At 39.6% G+C, this 24,311-nt stretch overlaps 1 protein-coding gene across 2 annotated transcripts in view; it reads left to right on the forward strand.

The window, feature by feature from the left end:
- The window catches only part of Evi5 (ecotropic viral integration site 5), a 129,280-nt gene that overhangs the window by 38,848 nt on the left and 66,121 nt on the right, over positions 1-24,311 (forward strand). Inside the window, exons 6-13 of one of the 2 annotated variants that reach the window (XM_042681664.1) lie at positions 2,486-2,611; positions 5,677-5,820; positions 6,944-7,033; positions 7,129-7,226; positions 14,327-14,387; positions 18,289-18,342; positions 20,105-20,137; positions 20,693-20,839. In XM_042681664.1, coding sequence (XP_042537598.1) covers positions 2,486-2,611; positions 5,677-5,820; positions 6,944-7,033; positions 7,129-7,226; positions 14,327-14,387; positions 18,289-18,342; positions 20,105-20,137; positions 20,693-20,839 — 753 coding nt within the window. The remainder of the gene's footprint in view (positions 1-2,485; positions 2,612-5,676; positions 5,821-6,943; positions 7,034-7,128; positions 7,227-14,326; positions 14,388-18,288; positions 18,343-20,104; positions 20,138-20,692; positions 20,840-24,311) is intronic. The other variant, XM_042681671.1, reaches the window with a different exon arrangement.

The raw sequence follows: 24,311 nt of genomic DNA on the forward strand, positions 1-24,311 counted from the left end.
TGATTATACTCCTGATTCTACATACTTATTTCTGGTTCCTTCCTGTGCTATGAGAGAGAAAATAATCCCTTTAAGATAGAGCCAGATTTCAGCCAAAGGAAGAGAATTCTTGAAAAAAGATATTGAGCTTATTGGTAGAAGTTTGGAAATGGAGTGAGATTAGGGAACAGTAGAATCAGAGAGGATTGCTCTGAGATCTTGGCCTTTTGTAGTGACTGAAATAAATCATTAGGGCTGGAAGGTCTAGTAGGATAATAGAGATGTTTTCCAAGACAGAATTGTGGCTATGTTAGGAGGGAAGAAGGAAGGAAATTTAGGTTTTGCCAAAATTAACTCTTGGATTCTCTCCATGTTTGTGTTATGGCCAGAAAAAAATGTAGTTATCTTCTATAGTCTTCCCTAAGAAGAATGCCTAGAGATCCTTTGTCCTTTTTCTCTTTTAGAACTCCATATAGTATAATCTTTTTTTTTTTTTTTTTTTTGATCAGTCGTGGGGCTTGAACTCTGGGCTTGGGTGCTATCCCTGCGCTCTTCAGCTCAAGGCAAGTGCTCTATCGCTTGAACCACAGCACCACCCCCGGTTTTATTGGAGATAAGAGTCTCACAGACTTTCTGGCCCAGGCTGGCTTTGAACTTTGATCCTCAGATCTCAGCCTCCTGAGTAGCTAGGATTACAGGCATGAGCCACAGGCGCCCGGCTTTCCATATAATATAATCTTAAGTGAATGAGAATTGACAAATACTATTTTGAGAAAGATGACTTAGCAATTTATGTTATTTGATTAAACATTTTGAATCTTTGTAGCCCTTTATAGAGGTTTCAAAAATGTTTTATTTGGGGGCTAGGAAGGTGGCTCATTGGTAGAGTGCTTGCCTTGCATGGATGAGGCCCTGGGTTCGATTCCTTAGCACCCCATAAGCAAAAAGAAAAAAGCTGGAAGTGGTGCTGTGGCTCAAGTGGTAGAGTGCTAGCCTTGAGCTGAAGAGCTGAGGGACAGCGCCCAGGCCCACAGTTTAGGCCCCACGACCGGACCCCCCCCCCAAAAAAAAAATGTTGTTTTATTTGATGTAATTTCCTAGTGTTTTACGCATTAAATGTATAATTGGTGCCTTTAAACTCCAATTACAGGTAATTTGAAAACATAAAAGTTGTTTAAACTGGGTGCTGGTAGCTCATGCCTGTGATCCTAGTTACGTGGAAGGTGAGATCTGACGATGGCAGTTTGGAGCCAGCCTAGGCAGGAAAGTCTTCATAATTCTTGCTTCCAATTAAGCATACACACTCAAAAAAAATTGCCCAAATAGCTGGACCTCAAGTGGTAGAATGCTAGCCTTCAACAAAAAAGCTCAGGGAAAGTTCCCAGGCCCTGAGTTCAAGCCCCAGGACTGGTGCATACACACAAAAAAATTTTTTTTTAATATGGAAGCCATATCATATCACTTCTGCTGTGTTCAAGCTTTCCATCTTGTTTTTGTTTCCATCCTTTTGCTTTCCATCCATTTTTTTCTGATGCCTATCTATCTATCTATCTAAATTATCTATATACCTAGATATATATGCCTATATAGGGTGTATATATATATGTGTGTGTGTGTGTGTATACATATATATGTAGAAATATCTACATATATATAGCTGTAAATGATTATTGGTTGAATTAATGAATTAGGTAATTTGAAGCAGTTGATGAGGTTGTAAGACTAGTCTAATTTCTCTTGGGAACCTACAATGTCCTAATTCTTTTTTTTTTTTTTTTGCCAGTTCTGGGTCTTGAACTCAGGGCTTGGGCACTGTCCCTGAGCTTCATTTTGCTCAAGGCTAGCACTCTACCACTGGAGCCACAGTGCCACGTCCAGCTTTTTCTGCTTATGTGGTACTGAGGGATCGAACCCAGGGCTTCATGCATCGTAGGCAAGTACTCTACCACTAAGCTACCTTCCCAGCCCATGATTCTTAGTCACTCTTTTTTTTTAAAAAAAAAAAAAATTAGAGAGGCATGGTCACAATGTATCCCAGGCTCCTGATGCTTTTGCCCCAGGTTCCTGAGTGCTGGAATTAACAGGCATGTACATTGCTCTTAACATTGTACCATGTGGCTACTCAAAACAGTGTTTATGGGGGCTGGGAATGTGGCTTAGTGGTAGAGTGCTTGCCTAGCATACATGAAGTCCTGGGTTCAGTTCTTCAGTTCCACATAAACAGGAGAAGCTGGACGTGGCGCTATGACTCAAGTGGTAGAGTGCTAGCCTTGAGCAAAAGAAGCTCAAGGACAGTGCCCAAGTGGTAGAGTGCTAGCATTGAGCAAAAGAAGCTCAGGGACAGTGCCCAGGCCCCGAGTTCAAGCTCTATGACCAGCAAAAACAAAAAGAATGTTTATGGTTGAATGGTTCCTGCTTTAAATATAATTTAGTTTGTGTATCAAGAAACTATAGAAACCTATGAACCATATAGAACTACTATAGACTTTATATTGTTTTTCCTCAGATGCCAGAAGAAGAAGCTTTCTGTGTATTTGTTAAATTAATGCAAGATTATAGACTTCGTGAACTTTTTAAACCAAGTATGGCAGAATTAGGTCTTTGTATGTACCAGTTTGAGTGCATGATACAGGTAAGAGTACAGTTTATTTGTGTTATCATTTGACCTGAGTGATATCTTAACAATTAAATAATTTTAATAATAAAAATAAAGCATATTAAAGAATCAATGTTTTGGGCTGGGAAGGTGGCTCAGTGGTGGAGCGCTTGCCTTGCATGCATGAGGCTCTGGGTTCGATTCCTCAGCACCACATAAGCAAAAAGAAAAAAGCCAGAAGTGGCGCTGTGGCTCCAGTGGTAGAGCACTAGCCTTGAGCTGAAGAGCTGAAGGACAGCGCCCAGGCCCAGAGTTCAGGCCCACGACCGGACCCAAAAAAAAAAAAAGAATCAGTGTTTTAATCACCTGATCATTTCTTGGTCCGTTGACTCATGGTTAGGCCTACTTTCAGTTGAGGTGTTATCTGCAGTTATCCCAGTCTGGAACTTGACTGCTGTTTACTTAATGAAACCTTTAGCATTTGTGCCAAATGTACTGTGAACTGCATGCATGGGTTTCCTTCTGTTCTATTACATCCTATTAGTGTTATGTGGCCTGAGCTGTCTGACGGGCTGTGTGACTTTAAGTCTGATATCAGTCACTCCATTTGCTTTGAGACTTTGTCTCTTTCAGTCTTCTCTACTTTCCCTTTTTATCTCAGTTTTTCTGCTAGCTTGCAACCTTTTTTATTCTCTGCAATGTTCCATTCGTTTTATGTTGCTAAGGTAAGATTAAATTGCATACCATTTAGGATGGAGAGACATGGAATGAAATAAAAAATCAGTGAAAAATACCTTCAGCATGATGTACCTTTCTTTTTTGTTGTTGTTGTTGTTTTTTGTTTTTTGTTTTTTTTTTGTCGGTCGTGGGGCTTGAACTCTGGGCCTGGGCACTGTCCCTCAGCTCTTCAGCTCAAGGCGAGCGCTCTACCACTTGAGCTACAGCGCCACTTCCGGTTTTCTGGTGGTTTATTGGAGATAGGAGTCTCACAGTTTCTCTTGCCCAGGCTGGCTTTGAACCGCGATCCTCAGATCTCAGCCTCCTGAGTAGCTAGGATTAGAGGCGTGAGCCACCAGTGCCCGGCTTTTTGTTGTTGTTGTTATTGTTGGTCTTGGGGCTTGAACTCTGATTCTGGGCCCTGTCCCTGAGCTCTTCAGCTCAAGGCAAGCATTCTACCACTTGAGCCACAGCACCACTTTTGGTTTTCTAGTGGTTAATTGGAGCTAAGAGTCTCGTGGACATTCCTGCCTGGGCTGACTTTTAATCGTGATCCTCAGATCTTCGCCTCCTGAGTAGCTAGGATTATAGGTGTGAGCCACCGGCACCTGGCATGATGTACCTTTCTAAACTTTTTTTAGTTGGTCATGGGGCTTGAACTCTGGGCCTGGGCACTGTCCCTGAATTCTTCAGCTTAAGGTGAGTGCTCTACTACTTGAGCCACAGTGCCACTTTCCTCTAAATTTTTTATATACTTGTATGTGTAAACATTTCCTCTATTACCCTATAGTATAAAGATGTAAATATTTTCATTGACTTACATATCTATTAAATGAACAGAAATTTAGAATATAGGTTAATGACTCAGCTGGCACAAGAGCCAGATTTAAGTCTCTTTTCCCTGAAACTATAAAATATGTCTTTCTATGTGTGATGTGAGGAGTTCTACATTTTAAGAAAAAGCCAAAATAGGTCTTGAGATGGTTCTTTAATTTGTTTTTAAGAAATAGTTTTGGGCTGGGAAGGTGGCTTAGTCATGCAAAAGGCCCTCGATTTGATTCCTCAGGACCATATAAGCAGAAAAAGCTGGAAGTGGCACTGTGGTCAAGTGGTAGAGTGCTAGCCTTGAGCTGAAGAGCTGAGGAACAGTGCCCAGGCCCAGAGTTCAGGCCTCATGACTCTCTCTCTCTCTCTCTCTCTCTCTCTCTCTCTCTCTCTCTCACACACACACACACACACACACACACACACACACACACAAAAGTAAGTTAGTTTTGAGAGAGAGAGAGTGTGTGCTTGTGCCTGTGTGTGCGCGTGGGCCAGTGTGCGAGAGAGTGTGCTTGTGCGTGTGTGTGCGCGTGGGCCAGTGTGCCAGTTTTGGGGCTTGAACTAAGGGCTTGGGTGTTGTCCTTGTGCTTCTGTGCTCAAGGCTAGCCCTCTACAATTTGATCCACAGTTACATTTCTGGCTATTTCGGTGGTTAATTGGGGCTTTCCTGCCTGAGCTGGCTTCAAACCATGATCCTCAGATCCCAGTCTCTGGAATTGCTAGGATTATAAGCATGAACCCTCAGCGATTAGCAGTAAGCTTGTTTTTATTTTATTTTATTTTTTATTATTTATTTATTTTTTGCTAGTCCTGGGGCCTGAACTCTGGACCTGGGCACTGTCCCTCAGCTCTTCAGCTCAAGGCTAGTGCTCTACTACTTGAGCCACAGCACCACTTCCCGCTTTTTTTTTTCTGCTTACGTGGTTGGTGCTGAGGAATAGAACCCAGGGCCTCATGCATGCAAGGCAAGCACTCTACCACTGAGCCACCTTCCCAGCCCCTAATCAACTTGTTCTTCTTAATCTTTTGGTATTGTATTTTCTGTTAGTGTGTCACTTATGATTTGAATTACTAGAATTGCTGAAGCTGTTGTATTTTGTGCTTTTCCTTTTATGTAGGAACATATGGATAGGTGACAAAGGGTAGATTGTACCTGAAAATATTTCAGTATAGCATTCCTTTCCTTTAAAGTTTTTGAAATATTATAGTTTATAGAAACATAAGAGAACAGTGCCCACCAAGAAAATTAAACAAATATAAACTCAGGTATCACAGAGCCACTCAACAGTGTTTATGATTGGATGGGTGCTTGGTTTAAAAGTAATCTGACTAGAATTCCATTTTTGTTAATGGTAAATCAAATGGATATACATAAAACTCCATTTCCTTTTTCTCTTCTTTCCTTCTCAGATATAGCCACTGTCCTGCATGTTTCCACATCTACATGTTGCAGTGTTAGCCCTGCTCTTTCCTTTGTATTTGACAGAAGCTCATCTAGTAAATATACATCTTGTTTGAAACACTCAATTTTACTATGATTTAACTCTTCTTTCTAGGAACATCTTCCAGAGCTCTTCGTACATTTTCAATCTCAGAGTTTTCATACCTCGATGTACGCATCGTCCTGGTTTCTGACTATCTTTCTTACAACTTTTCCACTACCAATCGCAACAAGGATATTTGATATCTTCATGTCTGAGGTAAGCTAATGAACAGATTATGAACAAGAGTTGAGCCAGGGGGTCAGTAGATTAATTAGAACAGGTCAGGGAGGGGAGTAATAAGGTAGCCTATGTGTCCCTGTTAAATTGCTTGCATGAATGATCTCACTGAAACTTTATAGCAGCCTTATTAGGTGGAACAATGACTATCTCCATTTGTTAGTTGATAGATAAGGAAGCACACTTAGAGAAAGATTAAGTTAACTTATCTTCAAATATAGATGTATATGGGATAATGAATTCAGATGAAGGCACTTAAGATTTGGAGCCTGCCCTCTTAACCCTTATCACTTCCTGACCTGGACGGTGAGAGTGAGAGATTAAATTTGCTTTATAGGGGCTGGGAAGGTATCTCAGTGGTAGAGTGCTTGCTTTGTATACATGAGGCCCTAGGTTTGATTCCTCAGCACCACATAAGCAGAAAAAGCCGGAAGTGGTGCTGTGGCTCAAGTGTTAGAGCCCTAGCCTTGAGCTGAAGAGCTGAGGGACAGTGCCCAGGCCCCACAACTAGACCAAAAAAAAAAAAATTGCCTTATAGTTCATGTAGTTGCAGTACAGCTGTTATCCAAAGTAATTAGTGTACTTTGAAGCTTCTTTTATTCTGTGAACACATGGCAAGGTTGCATTTTAATGGTCTGTGGTCTATGATAGTGATTCTTTGACTTCTCTTCTCTTAACTCAGTGTTAATTGTTACTAATTATATCTTAGGGAAGATACTTGTATAACCCATTTTAATAGTTTGGCTTGGAGTTGACAAACTACAGTTCACTTCCATATTTGTTGTCATTTACATGTCAAGTATGTCTTCCCACCTGTTTTTATAAAGTTTTCTTGGAGCACACCTTTGTTTATTAGTTCATACGTTGTTTATGTGTGCATTATGGTTACACTGGCTGAGCTAAATAATTATGCAAAGACTGTATGGATTCCCAAGCCTAAAATACTTATCTGGCATTTTTATAGAAAATGTTTATTTAGATCATAAATGCTTACCTTACAATACTATTACTATTATTGCCAATACTAATAATTCATTATTTTGAATTTTCAATTTTCACCGATAGAGAAGTAAAACAAATTTGGCTTTCATTTGTTCCATAGGGTTTAGAAATAGTGTTTCGAGTAGGATTAGCCCTTCTTCAGATGAATCAAGCAGAATTAATGCAACTTGACATGGAAGGGATGTTACAGGTAAGTGTTCTGGATTCCTTGTATGTCTTCAGATTTACTGTTACTTAATAAGCAGCACTGAGTGGTTCTTCTGTTATTCTTTTATTGTATTTTAGCACTTTCAGAAGGTCATTCCACATCAGTTTGATGGTGGTCCAGACAAATTAATCCAAGCAGCTTACCAAGTTAAATACAACTCAAAAAAAATGAAAAAGTAAGTATTTGTACATTTTCTTTTTATTTGTGGGGTTTGTTGAAATATAACAAACCTCAGAATATTCAGTGGAAGTGGCAAAACTTTTTTGGTTGGTATGGGGCTTGAACTCAGGTCCAGGGGGTTGTCCCTGAGCTTTTGTGCTCTAGGATAGAACTGCTCCTTTGAACCACAGCTCTCCTTTTGATTTCCTGGTGCTTAATTGGAGATAAGAGTCTCCTGGGCTGGTTTCCTGCGTGGGCTGGCTTCAAACTGAGATCTTTAGATCTAAGCCTCTCGAGGAAGGTACAGGCATGAGCCACCAGTGCCCAGGCCATTTGTTATTTTAAAAACAAACTTAATGGTTTTGTCTGATATTGATAATACTCTTTTCCTCTATTTGATTACCAGAATGTCACTAAAGTTCATGGTAAGCATAACCAGCAAGGTAGCTATGATAGACTGAGAATTTAAAATTTTATTACGTTGGTGTGTGTGTGTGTGTGTGTGTAACTGGGAATGGGTCCCGTCGTGGTGTGTGTGTGTGTGTGTAACTGGGAATGAAACCCAGGCTTCTTTTTTTGTTTTTGGGTCCCATCGTGTGTGTGTGTGTGTGTGTGTGTGTGTGTGTGTGTGTGTGTGTGTGTGTGTGTGTGTGTGTGTGTGTGTGTGTGTGTATGTGTGTGTGTGTGTGTGTGTGTGTGTGTGTGTGTGTGTGTGTGTGTGTGTGTTGTATAACTGGGAATGGGTCCCGCCGTGGTGTGTGTGTGTAACTGGAAATGAAACCCAGGCTTCTTTTTTTGTTTTTGGGTCCCGTCGTGGGGCCTGAACTCTGGGCCTGGGTGCTGTCCCTCAGCTCTTCAGCTCAAGGCTAGCACTCTACCACTTGAGCCACAGCACCACTTCCGGCTTTTTTCTTTTTGCTTATGTGGTGCTGAGGAATTGTACTCAGGGCCTCATGCATGCAAGGCAAGTGCTCTACCGCTGAGCCACCTTCCCAGTCCCCCAGGCTTATTTTCTAATGAAGCACTTTTGGCTTGTATTTCATAAAAGTTCAAAATAAGCAGTAGGACTGTTTTGGTCATGTTTCATTTGGAAGTCATTATGTTGATGAAGAGTGATAGTTATAGCTGGATGCAGGTGGCTCACGCCTATAATCCTAGCTACTAAGGAGGCTGAGATCTGAGGATTATAGGTCAAAGCCAGCCAGGGCAGGAAAGTGTGAGATTCCTATCTCCAGTAAACCACCAGAAAACCGGAAGTGACACTGTGGCTTAAGGGATAGAGTGCTCACCTTGAGTTGAAGAGCTGAGGGACAGCACCCAGGACCAGAGTTCAAGCTCAATGACTGACCCTCTTCCCCACCCCCAAAAAAGCTTAAGGAGTCATCTTAGTTTTCCTTTTTGGGGTGACATAACATTCAAATCACCCTACACAAGAGATGTTTACTTTTAAAATTTGAAAAAGTTTAAGATTTTACCTGGATGTGGTGGCATTCATCTGTAGTTCTAATTACTTGGGAGGCTGAAGCAAGGAAATTGCTTGAGCTCAGGAATTCCAGGCCAGGCAACATAGAAAGATTCTGTCTCAAAAAAAAAAAAGTAGCCTTGAGAATGAGGCTCTTTTCTGGTAATTGGTTCCCCCGCCCCCCCTTTTTTTTTATCAGTTGTGGGGCTTGAACTCTGGGCTTAGGTGCTGTCCCTCAGCTCTTCAGCTCAAGACAAGCACTCTACTGCTTGAGCCACAGCGCCACTTCTGGTTTTCTAATGGTTTATTGGAAATAAGAGTCTCATGGACTTTACTGCCCGAGCTGACTTTGAACCATGATCCTCAGATCTCAGCCTCCTCAGTGCCTAGGATTACAGGCATGAGCCACCGGTGCCTGGCTTTGATTCCCTTTTTAAGTCTTACCCCTATACAATTCATGTATAAAATTTTAATCATCTTAATTACCAATTTTTCTCACTGATTCTTTTATTTCTTTTCTCATAATAACCCTGTTTTGCTTTATCAAAATCTCTATTTGAAGCTGGGCGCCAGTAGCTCATGCCTGTAATCCTAGCTATTTAGGAGGCTGAGATCTGAGGATGGTGGTTCAAAGCCAGCTGGGGCAGGAAAAGTCCAGGAGACATTTTTTTTTTCTGGTCGGGGACTTGAACTCTGGGCTTGGGCACTGTCCTTGCCCTCTTCAGCAAAAGGCGAGCGCTCTACTGCTTGAGCCACAGCACCACCTCCGGTTTTTCGTGGTTTATTGGAGATAAGGGTTTCACAGACTTTCCTGCCTGGGCTGGCTCTGAACCTCGATCCTCAGATCTCAGCCTCCTGAGTAGCTAGGATTACAGGTGTAAGCCACCAGAGCCCGGCTAGGGAGACTCTTATCTCCAATTAACTACCTGAAAACTGGAAATGGTGCTGTAGCTCAAGTGGTAGAGCACTTGAGGGACAGTTGAGGGACAGTGCCCAGGCCCAGAGTTCAAGCCACATGACCAACCAAAAAAAAAAAAAATCTCTATTTGATGTTCAGTAACTTCTAGTCTGAATAATTATTCTTCCTCTGCCGTTTTGTATCATATGTTCATATAGACAGGAGTCACTGCATAGTCGGTGAGATTGTTGACAGTAGGCTATATTTCCTGTGTTTTCTCTTTTTTTTTTTTTTTTGGGTCCAGTTGTGGGGCCTGAACTCTGGGCCTGGGCACTGTCCCTCAGCTCTTCAGCTCAAGGCTAGCACACTATCACTTGAGCCACAACGCCACTTCCGGCTTTTTTCTTTTTGCTTATGTGGTGCTGAGGAATGGAACCCAGGGCCTCAGGCATGCAAGGCAAGCGCTCTACCACTGAGCCACCTTCCCAACCCTTTCCTGTGTTTTCTCTATGCATGTTTATATTGGCTTTGATTAATTCTTCCATTCCCCATAAAAGTTTCAAATCATACCATTCTTCTTCTTCTTCTTCTTTTTTTGGTGGTGGGGCTGGAACTCTGGGCCTGAGCACTGTCCCTGAGCTCTTCAGCTTAAGGCTAGCACTCTACCACTTGAGCCACAGCACCACTTCCAGTTTTGTGAGTGGTTTATTGGAGATAAGAGTCTCACAGAGTTTCCTGCCCGGGCTGACTTTGAACCTCAATCCTCAGATCTCAGCCTCCTGAGTAGCTAGGATTACAGGCGTGAGCCACTGGCACCTGGCATCAAATCATACCATTCTTCTAAAGCTCCCTTTTCTTGCTATACCTAATTCTCATCCATTTGCTGTATTATGAATTTGTGATCCATCAGTTTCTAACTTCCTGTGATCTACTTGATAGACTTAGTCATATTCTTTTTCTTCTATTTTCAGAACAAAGTATTTTCTTCTTTTATAGTGCTAATTCAGAATATAGGTCATTATTTATTCTCTTTCAGGTATATTCCTTTTATCTTCAACCCTTCTGTTTTATTTTCTTCAATCAAAGACGATAATTTTGAGTTGTGACTTAGAAGTAACAAAATAAAACCTTCAATATGGTGTTCCATTTTTCTTTTATGAAGCTTAACTGAAGGAAAGAATCATTTCAGTTCATTAGCTATATAGCATACTTTGTTCTTTTTTTTTTTTTTTAATAAGGAAACCTTTTAAACATACCAAAAAATAAGTTAGAACAATAAATACTCTATGTTTATTATTTAACCTTAACAGTTGCTGATATTTTGCCTAATTGTTTTCTTCCTTAGGTCTTCTAAAATAGAAATCACAACATTTCACTCTAAATAAAATAAAAGGTGTTTGCTATAAAATAAAGGTGTTTGCCTTTCTCATAATATTCTTTTATCGCTTAACAATATCCATAATATTGCCTAATAGTCTGTTCAGATTTTCTCATATGTGCCAAAAGTAACTTTGAATCTCATTCACATTTAGTTTAGTGGCTTACCTACAAAGTGAAACCCCAGCTCTCTGAGTGAGTCTGTAGTAGTCTGTGCATTTTTCCAGTGGCCATTTGAGATATTTTCATGTTTTCTTGTTTAGTATTTACTATTATGCTATTAAAATGCTACAATTTTACAAGAATTTTTCTATGATATATGTAGCTTCAAAATAAATTAGAATATTTTCGAAATTAAAAACAGATTGTACTATTCTTATAATCTTAGCTCTTCAGGAGGTAGAGATTAGGACAGGCTAGCTCAGGCAAAAAGTTCCTGAAGTCAGGCACTACTGGCTCACACCTTGTAATCCTAGCTACTCACCTTGTAATCCTAGCTACTAAGGAGGCTGAGATCTGAGCATTATATTTTTTGTTTTTTTCTTTTGTTTGGTCATCGGTTGTAGGGCTTGAACTCTGGGCCTGGGCACTGATCCTCAGCTCTTCTGCTCAAGGCTAGCGTTCTACCACTTGAGCCACAGTGCCACTTCCGGGATTTTCTGCTCAAGTGGTGCTGAGGAATCAAACCCAGGGCCTCACGCATGTAAGACAAGCACACTACCACTGAACCACCTTCCCAGCCCAATTTGAGCATTATAGTTCAAAGCCAGCCACGGCAGGAAAGTCTATGAGACTCTTATCTCCAATTAATCACCAAAAAAGCTGGAAATGGAGCTGTGGCTCAAGTGGTAGAGCGCTTATCTTGAGCAAAAAGCTCAGGGACAGTGCCAAAGGCCCTGAATTCAAGCCCCCAGAACAGGTACAAAAAAGAAAAATAAGTTCTTGAGATCCGTGAACCAGCAGCCAGGTGTATTGGCATGCACGTTTCAAAGCATCTACTTGAGAGGCTGAAATCAGGAAGATTTTGGTTCCAGGCCAGTCCTGGTGAATAAAAGTTCATGAGATACTTTCTTAACAGGAAAAACTGGGCATTGTGGAATGTACCTTTTATACGAGATATGTTGGGAAGCATAAACAGAAAGATTGTGATCCATAAAAAGTAATACCGTATCTCTTAAACAGTGAGTTTATAAGGAGGCATGGTTCAAGTGATAGAACATCTGCATAGCAGGTAAGAAGCCCAGAGTTCAAACCCTAATATCAGTGCTGCCCCTCCCTCCAGTTGTCAAGGCATTAGCCACAGGGATTCTAAGAATTCTGTTGTCCAGGGCTGGGAATATGGCTTAGTGGTAGAGTGCTTGCATGCATGTAGCCCTAGATTCAATTCCTTAGTACCATGTACACAGAAAAAGCTGTAAGTGGTGCTGTTGCTCAAGTGGTAGGGTGTTAGCCATGAGCAAAAGAAGCTCAGGGACAGTTCCCAGGCAATGAGTTTAAGCCCCAGGACTGGCAAAAAGAAAATGAAAAAAATAATTCTGTTGTCCTAATGCACTCAACACTTGGTTAGTATTGTTTATTTTCTCAATCCATTAAGTGTAAAGTGTCTTTTTTGGACAGTTTTTGCATTTCCTTGATTTTTAATAAGAGAAGAGATTTTTCATATGTTTATTGGACTTGTTTTTTAATTTTTTCCCTCTTCCATTTCTGATACAGCGGTTTTGTTTTTTTGTTTTGGTTGGTTTTAGGGTTTGAACTCAGGGCCTGGGTACTGTCCCTGAGCCTCTTTATGCTCAAGACTACTGCTTTACCACTAGCACTACTTCCAGTTTTTGAGTGGTTAATTAGAAATAAGAGTCTCATGGGGACTTTTCTGCCTGGGCTGGCTTCGAACCAAGATCCTCAATTTTGGCCTCCAAAGTAGCTAGGGTTATAGGCATGAGCCACCGGTGCCTGGTGGTCCTTATTGGTTAGAAATTATGTACATTGGGCTGGGAAGGTGGCTCAGTGGTAGAGCGCTTGCCTTGCATGCATGAGGCCCTGGGTTCAATTCCTCACCACCAACCACGTAAGCAGAAAAAAAAAAGCCGGAAGTGGTGCTGTGGCTCAAGTGGTAGAGCACTAGCCTTGAGCTGAAGAGCTGAGGGACAGTGCCCAGGCCCAGAGTTCAGGCCCACAGCCGGCTCCAAAAATAAAAATAAAAAAAAAAGAAATTATGTCATTTGGAGTAGTAATCCTTTGTCAGAATTAAAATAGAAGTCTTTCTATGAAATATCACTGCAGGAACATGTAATAAATATTTGTATATATCTCTGACAGAGGTTCAAATTTTCTGTGCATTAGAGGATGGCAAAACAGGTAAGTAGTGTATTTCAGTCACAGTCTAGTGAATGGCAGTATAAATAGGTTAATAATAATAATGTTAGAGATTCCTAACCCATATGTCTGGAAACTGATATTTACAGTCTGCTAGGGATCAGAAAGGTGTTCTACTAATGTTCCCAATAATTATCTGTCTTGATCCTTTAATTATGGGAAAGAATCCATAGAAGAAATGTACCCTTTTCAGTGTGTCTTCCCAGAAGATGTATAGATTTTTATTGCTGTGATTTTAACCTTGGTCACTTAGTTTCAGGTACCATCTGTAAATTTATTGAGAAGTATAGCATTTTTTTTTCATAAGTTTAGGGATGACTAGAGCCCATAAACTCAGTCCTGTTCGGTGTTGTATAATGTTTTACTTCTGAACTTCACTTTTGTATGATTTTTCTTTTATCATTTGTAAACTGGTTTTGGCAGTGGGGGATGGGAGTACTGGGGTTTAAACTCAAGATCCTAGTTGTTAGGCAGGTGTTCTACCTCTGAGCCACCCCCCCCCCCTCCTTTTTTATACTGGTTGTTTTTGAGATTAGAGTCTCCTTTCCTGCCTAATGTATGCCTGGACCATTATCCTCCTACTCTTTTGCTTCCTGTTGTAGCTGGGATGGCATGCACACTCCACCACACTCAACTTCTTCCGCTGAGATGGACTTTTCCATCTCTCAGACTTATTCTGCCTGGATCATCTTTCAAATGGAATCCTTATGATCTTAGCCTCTCACGTAGCTAGGCTGACAGATGTGTATATCACACCAGGTATTGCTGTCAAATTACTCTGCTTAGACTGGCTGCATACTGACACTGGATCTCAGCCACTCAAGTAGCTAAGATTACAGGCCTGAGCCAGTGATGTCCAACTCAAAATGATTTTACTCATATCAAATATCTCAAGTTATACTCCTATGGAAACTAACAAAATTATTTTTATGTTTATATGTATTTTTAAATTTTATAATTTTGTAAGTGCATGAAAATATATTTTTGACTCTTTTTTTCTTCTTAGGCTTGAAAAAGAATACACTACAATAAAAACTAAAGAGATGGAAGAGCAAGTTGAAATTAAAGTAAGCATTTTAGGAATTTTTTTATGTGCTGAAGATACACTGATTAGTTATTTGACAATAGTTATTAGGTCATGCAATGTTTGTTTCCATCTGTAGTAAATTTAGCAATGAATTGTATATTTACTGACCATCCATCTAGATCATAGGGGTATTTCCAAAAGCAGAAACACATGACTGAAATGACTTTCATTTTAGTGTGAAAAAAGAAAAAACTTCCTTTTGCTGAGACTTGGTGGTTCCTCAGGAGAAAATAGCTCCAAGGGGAAGATAATTACATTCCGCTTAGGCATAATAATTAAAGTGGCAGAGAAGGTAATCTGTCCAATGCTAAGACTAACAGTAGAATACACGGAGACAGACTAAATAGAGCAATATCACAGTAGAATTATGACTGCCTTATAGTGGTAGGAATGTTTTTCTTTTCTTTTCTTTTGCATATTCTTTATTGTGATTAAGTGATTACATAATTTCACAAATTTCACAGTATTGTGAGATACTGATGCTTAGTTAAGGTCACAAACACATTCTAACTTTCATGGGGCAAATTGTTGTGGTCTATAAAGTTTATGAGTTCTATGAGCTTTGGCAACACAGTTATTCCTTCCATATCGGGTGATATGTACATTTCTTTCTTTTTGCATAGCGTCAGCTGTTCCTTCTTTCCCACTCGTTCTCTCCCTCCCATCACTGCCATTGAGTTGCTTAGTTCGTTTTGATCAATGTCCAGTGCAGCTGATGGATCCCACTGTTGTATGTTTTTTCCTGATTCCCTCTAGTTCTGAGTCCTCCTCCTAGTTTCCCTTTGGTGTGCACACATATATATATGATCAGCAGCAAGGGGTTGTTTAGTAGTGATTTGACCAGATGAGTGGAGGTCCTTTGTTTCTCAAGTCCTGTTAACTTTGTCGTATCACCTTACATTTTGGATTTAACATCCACTTATCAGGGAGACCATGTGCCCTTTGTCTCTTTGCTCTTGACTTACCCCACTCAACATAATTTCTTTTAGTTCCATCCATTTCCCTGCAAATGACATTATTTTGTCCTTTCTAATGGCTGCATAATATCCCATTGTGTATAGATACCATAATTTTTGGATCCATTCATCTGTGGTGGGACATCTGGGTTGTTTCCATATCCTGGCTATTATGAACAGTGCTGCAATGCTGCAATAAACATGGAGGTGCATGTGTCCTTGTATACTGGTTCCCGTTGAGGAACATTTTTCTTTCTTTCTTTTTTTTTGGTCCAGTTGTGGGGCCTGAACTCTGGGCCTGGGCGCTGTCCCTCAGCTCTTCAGCTCAAGGCTAGCACACTACCACTTGAGCCACAGCGCCACTTCTGGCTTTTTTTTTTTTTTTGCTTATGTGGTGCTGAGGAATCGAACCCAGGGCCTCAAGCATGCAAGGCAAGCGCTCTACCACTGAGCCACCTTCCCCAGCCCCAGGAACATTTTTCTTATCTAAGCAAGGATAATACTTTTGAACTGCTTTTCTCCAGGAAAGTAGGTAAATTTTCATGTGAAAGATGAATACCCTAAATTCTTATTTGTACCTCCTTTAAGCCGAGGCTTTTTTTTTTTTTTTTTTGGTGCCAGTCCTGGTACTTGAACTCAGAACCTAGGTGCTGTCCTTTGGCTTTTGTGCCCAAGACTAGTACTCTACCACTTGAGCCATAGGGTTACTTACAGCTTTTTGATGGTTAATTGGAGACAAGAGTCTCACAAACTTTTTTGTCCTGGACTGGCTTTTTTTTTTTTTTTTTGGCCGGTCAAGGGGCCAAACTCTGGGCCTGGGTACTGTCCCTCACCTCTTCAGCTTAAGGCTAGTGCTCTACCACTCGAGCCATAATACCACTTCTGGCTTTTTCTGCTTATGTGGCGCTGAAGAATCGAACCCAGGGCCTCATGCATGCAAAGCAAGCCCTCTACCACTGAGCCACCTTCCCAGCCCCCTGGGCTGGCTTTGAACCATGATTCTCAAATTTCAATTTCCTAAGTAGGATTATAGGCATGAGCCACTGGCACCCAGTTTGGTTTTACCTTTTAAATTATGAAAAAAAAAATGGCCAGTTTTGGAACTTTTAATTTTCTTAGAAAACAACTCATGATAAATTCTTATATATTTTCAAGATGTAAGGAATTTTGCAACCTAGTATCTAGTCAAAGCTACAAAGTAGTCAAATTGAAAATAATTGAAACTAACATTTAGTTGTATGAAATTGCATATTTGAAACTGATTTGTTCAACCAGTATTTGAATATTAATATGTAAATTAGAGTCTTTTTTATCTAATGGGGTTGTTAAAATACTTAAACAAGAAAATCTGTTTGGGACACTAATTCTTTTTCTTTCTTTCTTTTTTTTTTCTGCCAGTCCTGGAGCTTGAACTCAGGGCCTTGTCACTGTCCCTGAGCCTCTCTGCTAGCATTCTGCCACTTGAGCCACAGTGCCACTTCTGTTTTTTTCTGTTTTTGTGGTACTGAGGAATCGAACCCAGGGCTTCATGCATGCTAGGAATGCACTCTACCACTAAGCCACATTGCCAGCCTGGCACACTGTTTCTTAACAGGGAAGGGTATAAAGAGTATGATAGGCAGGATGATTGGAATGCCATATAAATTGGTAGAGTTGTAATAATGGAATTTCCCCTGTATCACTGATGTAAGCCAATTAAAAACTCACTCTTCCTCTCCCCCCCCCCCCACAACATTTTGTAATTTTGTTTTTTATTTTGGTTGTAAGGGCTTAACTTCAGGGTCTGGCCACTGTCGCTGAGCTCTTTTGCTCAGGGCTGGTGCTCCAACACTTTGAGCCACAGCTACTTCTGGTTTTCTAGTGGTTAATCAGAGATCAGAGAGCAGAGTCTGGTGGATTTTTCTGTACAGGCTGGCTTTGAACTGTGATACTCAGATCTTAGCCTCTTGAGTAGATGCGATTACAGGTGTGAGCTACCATTGCTTGGCCCCAGTTTTTTTTTTTTTTTTTTTTTTTGTCGGTCGTGGGGCTTGAACTCTGAGCCTGGGTGTTGTCCCTGGTGGTTTATTGGAGATAAGAGTCTTAGGAACTTTTGGGGCTTGGAAGGTGGCTCAGTGGTTCAGGCCCCACGACCGGACCCCCCCCCCAAAAAAAAAAAAAAAAAAAGAGTCTTAGGAACTTTCCTGCCTGGGTTGGCTTTGAACTATTATCCTCAGATTTCAGCCTCCTGAGTAGCTAGAATTACAGGCATGAGCCATCAGTGCCTGGCTCCCAATTTTTTTTTTTTTTTTTTTGTTTGTTTTTTGGGTTTTTTTGTCGGTCGTGGATCTTGAACTCTGGGTCTGGGTGCTGTCCCTCAGCTCTTCAGCTCAGGGCGAGCGCTCTACCGCTTGAGCTACAATGCCACTTCTGGTTTTCTAGTGGTTCTTATTGGAGATAAGAGGCTCACAGACTTTCCTGCCCTGGCTGGCTTTGAACCGTGATCCTCAGATCTCAGCCTCCTGAGTAGCTAGAGTTACAGGCCCAGCTTCCCCCCCCAATTTTTTTTTTTTTGTCAGTTTGGGGCTTGAAATCTGGGCCTGGGCACTCTCCCTCAGCTCTTCAGCTCAAGGCTAGCGTTCTACCACTTGAGCTACAGCACCACTTCCTTCCCAAAAATTTTTAAAGAAATTTTATCATAAGCCATGATAAGTATAGAAAACAGTGGGTTATTTATATATTATAGACTATATTTAAAATTCAGGTACATCTAGAATTATAAATTATTTCCTTTTTGCTATGGATTTCTTTTAGCTTTTAATGGTTTGACATATGGCAATATAACTATTCTTTTGAGTCTTTTTGTATTTGTCAAAGGATTTTGATTTAAGAATCTTTTCCTTTCTAGAATGCTTGTAAGCAAAATTTTTTTTTTTTTTTTGGCAGAGGTTACGCACTGAAAATAGACTATTGAAGCAGCGCATTGAAACATTAGAAAAAGTAAGTAAATGATTACTAAAAGTTGAATGTTTATTATGTTTTTGGTTTGTTTAAAATTCTCAAAAAATGGAACATGTAATCTCCTAAGTTGTGGTAGATTGCCTACCAGTTTGTTTAACCAAACTAGTTAATAATAAAAGTTTGTAGTAGTCCATGAACCTTTATTGAAGTTTCAATTGAGGTCATTGAGTAACATATTGATGTCATTTCCTTATTTACATATAACCTTTAAAATATGTGGTAGGACTCCATTAGGATGCCACATTTGAAAGATGAGTTTCAAATGTTTTTTAATGTTATAATTACATTTTATATGTTAACTACATTTTAATGTTTTAACCACATTTTAAATGTAGCAATGGTTCTTTTATAAGGATTAGACTTGTTTTTAGTCAGAGTAATTAATTTCTTCTATATAAATTCACTCATACTGCTTTTCACAATAGGGAGTTATATATAAACTTTTGGTTGTCAAGAGTTATTTTGATATTTTCTTACTACCTTTTTTTCTGTTTTATATAAAGTAACTGGCAAATGTAGACTTTTTCATATTGTGATTTTGATATAATGTCTTTGGTAATTGTATTTCTGATCCTGTAAGAATGAATTGAGTAATAAAAGCATAGTTTAATTAAAAGGAAATTTGAATTCACGAACTCTTTTGGTTCTAAGACGTGAGAGAAAGTAAGTGGGTTTAAATTTACCCCTTATGATATTGCCAAATGTCTTTAAAATTGTATCTGAAAATTTATGGATGAATACCTAGGAAAGAAATACCTGAAAAGGGGGTTGGTTTGCAGTATTCTTTTTTTTTTAAAAGCAATTTTATATTCAGTTTATTTATTGTTTTATAGTAGGACATTTATTATATGCCTGTTGTCTAATAATTGCAGATATATTAAGTCAAATACAGTTTCTGTGTATATCTCTCATTGTAATAAAGTTACTTTGAAGGTATTTCTACTTTTTGGTGACCCCACGTGAATGTTTAGTTTAATTGTTTTTAAGTTAGCTTAACTTAATTCTCCTCTGTGTTTATAGTAAAATATCCAACTTGTTAGGTAGGTTTTAAAATCATAGAAGTGAGACATTTTTTATAGAGAAAGCATTCTTTATTGAACCTTCAGAATGAAAAAGAAGTTGTAGAAAGTGTTTGGATTTTGCTTCTAGAATTTTCAAGTGCCTTTTTTTTTTTTTTTTACTGGTTTAGGTGGCCTCGGTGTGTCACTTAGCACTTACAATTCTAGAAATACTTAAGTATCAATTGAATTCTATAACCAAGAAGTTTACTTCCTCAGTTGTTACTGTGGTCTGTTTATTTCACTAGTCATTTTCCTTGTTCTGTTTCTTTGGATGTTACTGTTATACAAATGGCTGTCGTACTTTGTAAGTGAAATTGCTTACTTGAATTCCTTCTGCTTTTCACATAAATGGTTTGATGATGTGATTAAGATGTACAAAAAAGATGTAAAGTAATACTTTCATGAGACAGTATTTACTTGTTTTGGTAATCAAAAAGTACTTGGAATTTGTGTTTGGTCTTTTCTAGAAACACTTGATTTTCTGCAGTTTATCTTTGTTTTAATCTTTTTTAAGGCTTAATAAATGTACATTCAGTGGAAATAATTTTAAATTTAAAATGTCCATTTTAAAACAGTGAAAAGTAGGTGGAATTTGGGTATGTTTGTTTCTTCTTATTCCTAATTTTATCACTTTTATTTTCCTTTCTCTTACATTGCTATCTGAATTTTTCCCTTTGTAGGAAAGTGCTTCCTTGGCAGATAGATTGATACAGGTATATTTTTTTTTGTTTTGGGTTTTTTTTAAAAGCATTTTCTCTAACTTTACTTCTAAGGACACTTCTGTACCTAGAAGTTTGTATTTTTAATGCATGCAATTTTACATGCATTTTGCTATAATTTTGGGTGGTATATGGGTAAAAACTTAATTTTGGATGACTGTTACTTTGTTTCATTCAAATAGGCACTTTTTGCACGTTTTTAAAGCTAACCTTATTTTTTAAAGTAATTATTTCAAAATGACAATCAGTGGATTTAGTGATATTAACCATTGTATTAAAAAGTTTAGTCCTGCATGTACAACTCAGTAATAATGCATGAACTGAATTTTTATTGACTGAGGAAGGAACTCAAGAAAAGAACTTTTTATTTAGTTTTCCCAAATTTGCTGGAGCAATAACACATTGCTAGCTTATAATTACCTAGGCTGTTCTGTTTTCTCAGGTGATTTTTTTTAACATGGCAAAATAAATAACTAAACCTCACAAAAGGCAGTCTTTCTTGAATCTATTCTAAATTCCTTTACACACACATAAAAATTATGTCCTAAGGGACAAGTGACAAGAGCCCAGGAGGCTGAGGAAAACTACCTCATAAAACGGGAGTTGGCCACCATCAAACAGCAGAGTGATGAGGCCAGTGCTAAGCTGGAGCACGCTGAGAATACCATCAGGAAGCTCCAGCACCAGCAACAATGGGTAAGGAGTCTCACTAGTGCCTTTCTCACTCTTATCATCCCTTTCCCTTTATAAGCCAGTTTTTTGAAAAGCACATCTTCTGTGCTCTTGTTTTAATACTTTTCTGTTTTAATTGAATTCTTAAATCATTTATGTTCTGTAATACATAGGGGTCTTACTGTGGCCTAAAAACTCCTTGTTCTGTTTTTTTTTCTACATAGTTTTGTTAGAACTAGGTAATTAATATTTTCTTCCCTTACATTATGTTCTAAGTCATACAAAATAAGCAGTGTGTGGCAGACCTCCTTTTTAGGTTTAGAAGTAATCTGGACTTGTTAGTTTTTGCTCATTGTGCAGATGAAATATTACCCAACATTTAGCATGTAATCTTCTTTGATCATGGGGCAGTTTATATCTTACGGTATACTGTAGCTTATGTAGACTGTATCACAACATTGAATAATGAATTAAATTGTATGCTTACGTATTTTTCAGGAGGAGAACAATGAATCCTTTAAAAATTTTATTAACCTATAGCTCCAAATTTGGTGATTATTTTATAACTGGTTTGATGTATCTTTTGATTATGACATAATTTTCCAAAGCCAAATTCATATTAGCATTATCTTAATCAGGACTGTGAAGGTTGAAATGAAAAGTCCAACTGTCTATCTCTGAAAAGCTATTTCCTTTTTTCTGTTATCTCAAGTAGGAACTGGATTGTAATAGGAGTAGTTTGAAAAAGCTGTTGAATATAGAATTGAATACAGGTCTGGAGGACAAAGAGAATGACTGCAAAGTTGGACATTATTTTTATTCAGTGAAGTTAAGAAACATCATTGCCTATGTAAGGACATTAAAAGCTTAAAAGGAAAAAAAAATGGGCAGGTGTGATGGCTCAATCCTGTGGTCCTAGCTGCTTGTGGGGTGGATCCTGGGATCCTGATACCAGGCAAGCCCAGGCATAAAAATTCCTGAGACTCCATCTTAATCAGGGACTAGATGTGGTGGCACTCAACTGTTTTCCCAGCTATGGGGAAAGTTCAGTGAATGGGTGCAGTGGTACCTACCTGCTATCCCCAGAGAGACAAGGAAGCACAAGTAGAAGGATTACATCCCAGCCTGACCCTGGGCATAACAACAAGAACCTACCTGAAAATAATGAATGCTTAAGGGGGTAGAGGCATGGCTCAAATGTTATAACACCTTCCTAGCAAGCATAAGGCTCTGAGTACTGCCTAAGTATTGCGTCCTACCTCCCCCCAAAAAGGGAGAATTGAAAGAGCCATAATACATAATTTTTCTTTTTTTTATTATGAAAATACTGTACAGAGGGGTTACAATTACATGGTAATTTTTCTTTTCTTTTTTTCTTTCTTTTCTTTTCTTTCCCTCCCTCCCTCCCTCGCTTGCTCTCTCCTTCCCTGCCTGCCTGCCTGCCTGCCTGCCTGCCCTGCCTGCCTGCCTGCCTGCCTGCCTGCCTGCCTTCCTTCCTTCCTTCCTTCCTTCCTTCCTTCCTTCCTTCCTTCCTTCCTTCCTTCCTTCCTTCTTCCTTCTTTTCTTCCTCTCTCTCTTTCTCTCTTTCTTTCCAATCCTGGGGCTTGAACCTAAGTTCAGTGCCCAAGCTTGGGCACTGTCCCCAAGCTTCTTTTGTTCAAGACTAGCACTCTATACCACTTGAGCCACAGCACCACTTACAGCTTTGTCTGTTTTTGTGGTACTGGGAAATCAAACCCAAGGCTTCATGCTTGCCAGGCAAGCACTCTACCACTAAGCCACATTCCTAACCCCTATAATATGTATTTTTCTATTGTTAATGCAGATAGCTAAGAAAAATAAGAGCAATAACAATAAATACTAAAAAGGTCAGCACTCAATATTTTATTCTGCATTTCCATGAAGTACCAATGATACCAAAGGAAAAACAGCTGGGCACTTCATCCTAGCTACTCAGGAGGCCGAATCTGAGGATTGAGATTTGAACCCAGCCCCAGAAAAAAAGTCCCTGAGACTTTTTTTAAGAATGTGAGGTTGAAAAGGCAGACTCCACTTACTATATAAAACCTCTTCTGTCATTTTCACTTGAATAGGGCTGCTGTTATCTAAACAAACATGAAGCGATGCATTGCCAGAACTTGCTGTAAGTTTAGGACAGTCATTATGTAGGCTTACATAAGTGCCATCATAATGTTGCAGTTGTCATTTGGTAAAACAAAGGTATGTATGATCAGGTTATTAATTTGAATATGAAACACACTCTACTGGAAACTTTCTTATAAGACTATGAGGGTGGAGGGTTGTAAGTTTGAGGTCATCCTGGGTCACATAGCAGACTCAAAGTGAGCCTGAGCTATATAGCTAGACACCCCCTCTTCCACCCCACCCCTGCAAAAAGGTGAGACCTAGCCCTTAGTTTCTTTTATAAAGAAGCTTCCTTTATTTTTTTTTTCTTTTTCTTTTCTGGTTGTGGGGCTTGAACTCCGGGCCTGGGCACTGTTCCTGAGCTCAAGGTGAGTACTCTACCCCTTGAGCCACAGCACCACTTCTGTTTTTTTGGTTAATTGGAGATAAGAGTCTCACGGACTTTACTGCCTGAGCTGGCTTTGAACTATGATCCTCAGATCTCAGCCTCCTGAGTAGCTAGGATTACAGACATGAGCCACCGGTGCCGGCTGAAGCTTCATTTTTGTTGTTTTATTTTACCTTTGCTGGGGGGCAGGGTTTTGCTCTGGACTGTAGGATTGCCCTAAACGCACAATCCTCCTGCCTCTACCTCCTGAATGCTGAGATTGTAGTCATGTGCCACCACACCTGAGCAGACAAGAGGAGTCAGTGGGATGAGGGCAGGGAGGACTCACAACTAATCCTGAGACTGCTTCCACAGTGCAGAGGTGATACTGATCCAGGAGTTGAAGAGGATTAAGAAATAAAAGTATAGGATAAAAGTGAGTCCCTATGTGCATTGCAAGCAGGTGCTTGAGAGAAAAAGGACAGATAGGCGCTTTCTTCATCCTTGCAGGTCATGGGCAGGCACAGTGGTACAGGCCTATCTTATCAGCTAAAGCAGGAATCCTAAAATAGGAACATGGCCATCCAGGTACAAGCCCTGGCCAAAAAACAAAAAAAGCCCAAGGCTCTATCTGAAAATAACTAGTGCATAAAAAGGCTGATGTATGGCCCAGCAGTAGAGCATTTGCCAAGCAAATGCAAGAGTTCAAATTCTAGTACTATATACATGTTGAAATGGAATCTTGTGAACTTTTTTTGCCCAGGCTGGCCTGGAACCATGATCCTCTTGATTTCAGCCTCCCACGTAGCTTGAATGATAAGTATAGGCCACAGTACTGTACTTAGCTATTAGCTGAGAAAGAGGTCTTGTGAATTTTTGCTAAGCTTGCTTCCTCAGTAGCTACTGGTAGAATCTAATATATGTATTAACAAGCATGATACTTAGGGGCTTTGTAACAGTAACAATACCTAGGTGCTATTTGAC

This window comes from Dipodomys spectabilis, unplaced genomic scaffold (assembly GCF_019054845.1).
Source record: "Dipodomys spectabilis isolate Male_0828 unplaced genomic scaffold, ASM1905484v1 ptg000002l, whole genome shotgun sequence".
Taxonomy (NCBI): Eukaryota; Metazoa; Chordata; class Mammalia; order Rodentia; family Heteromyidae; genus Dipodomys; species Dipodomys spectabilis.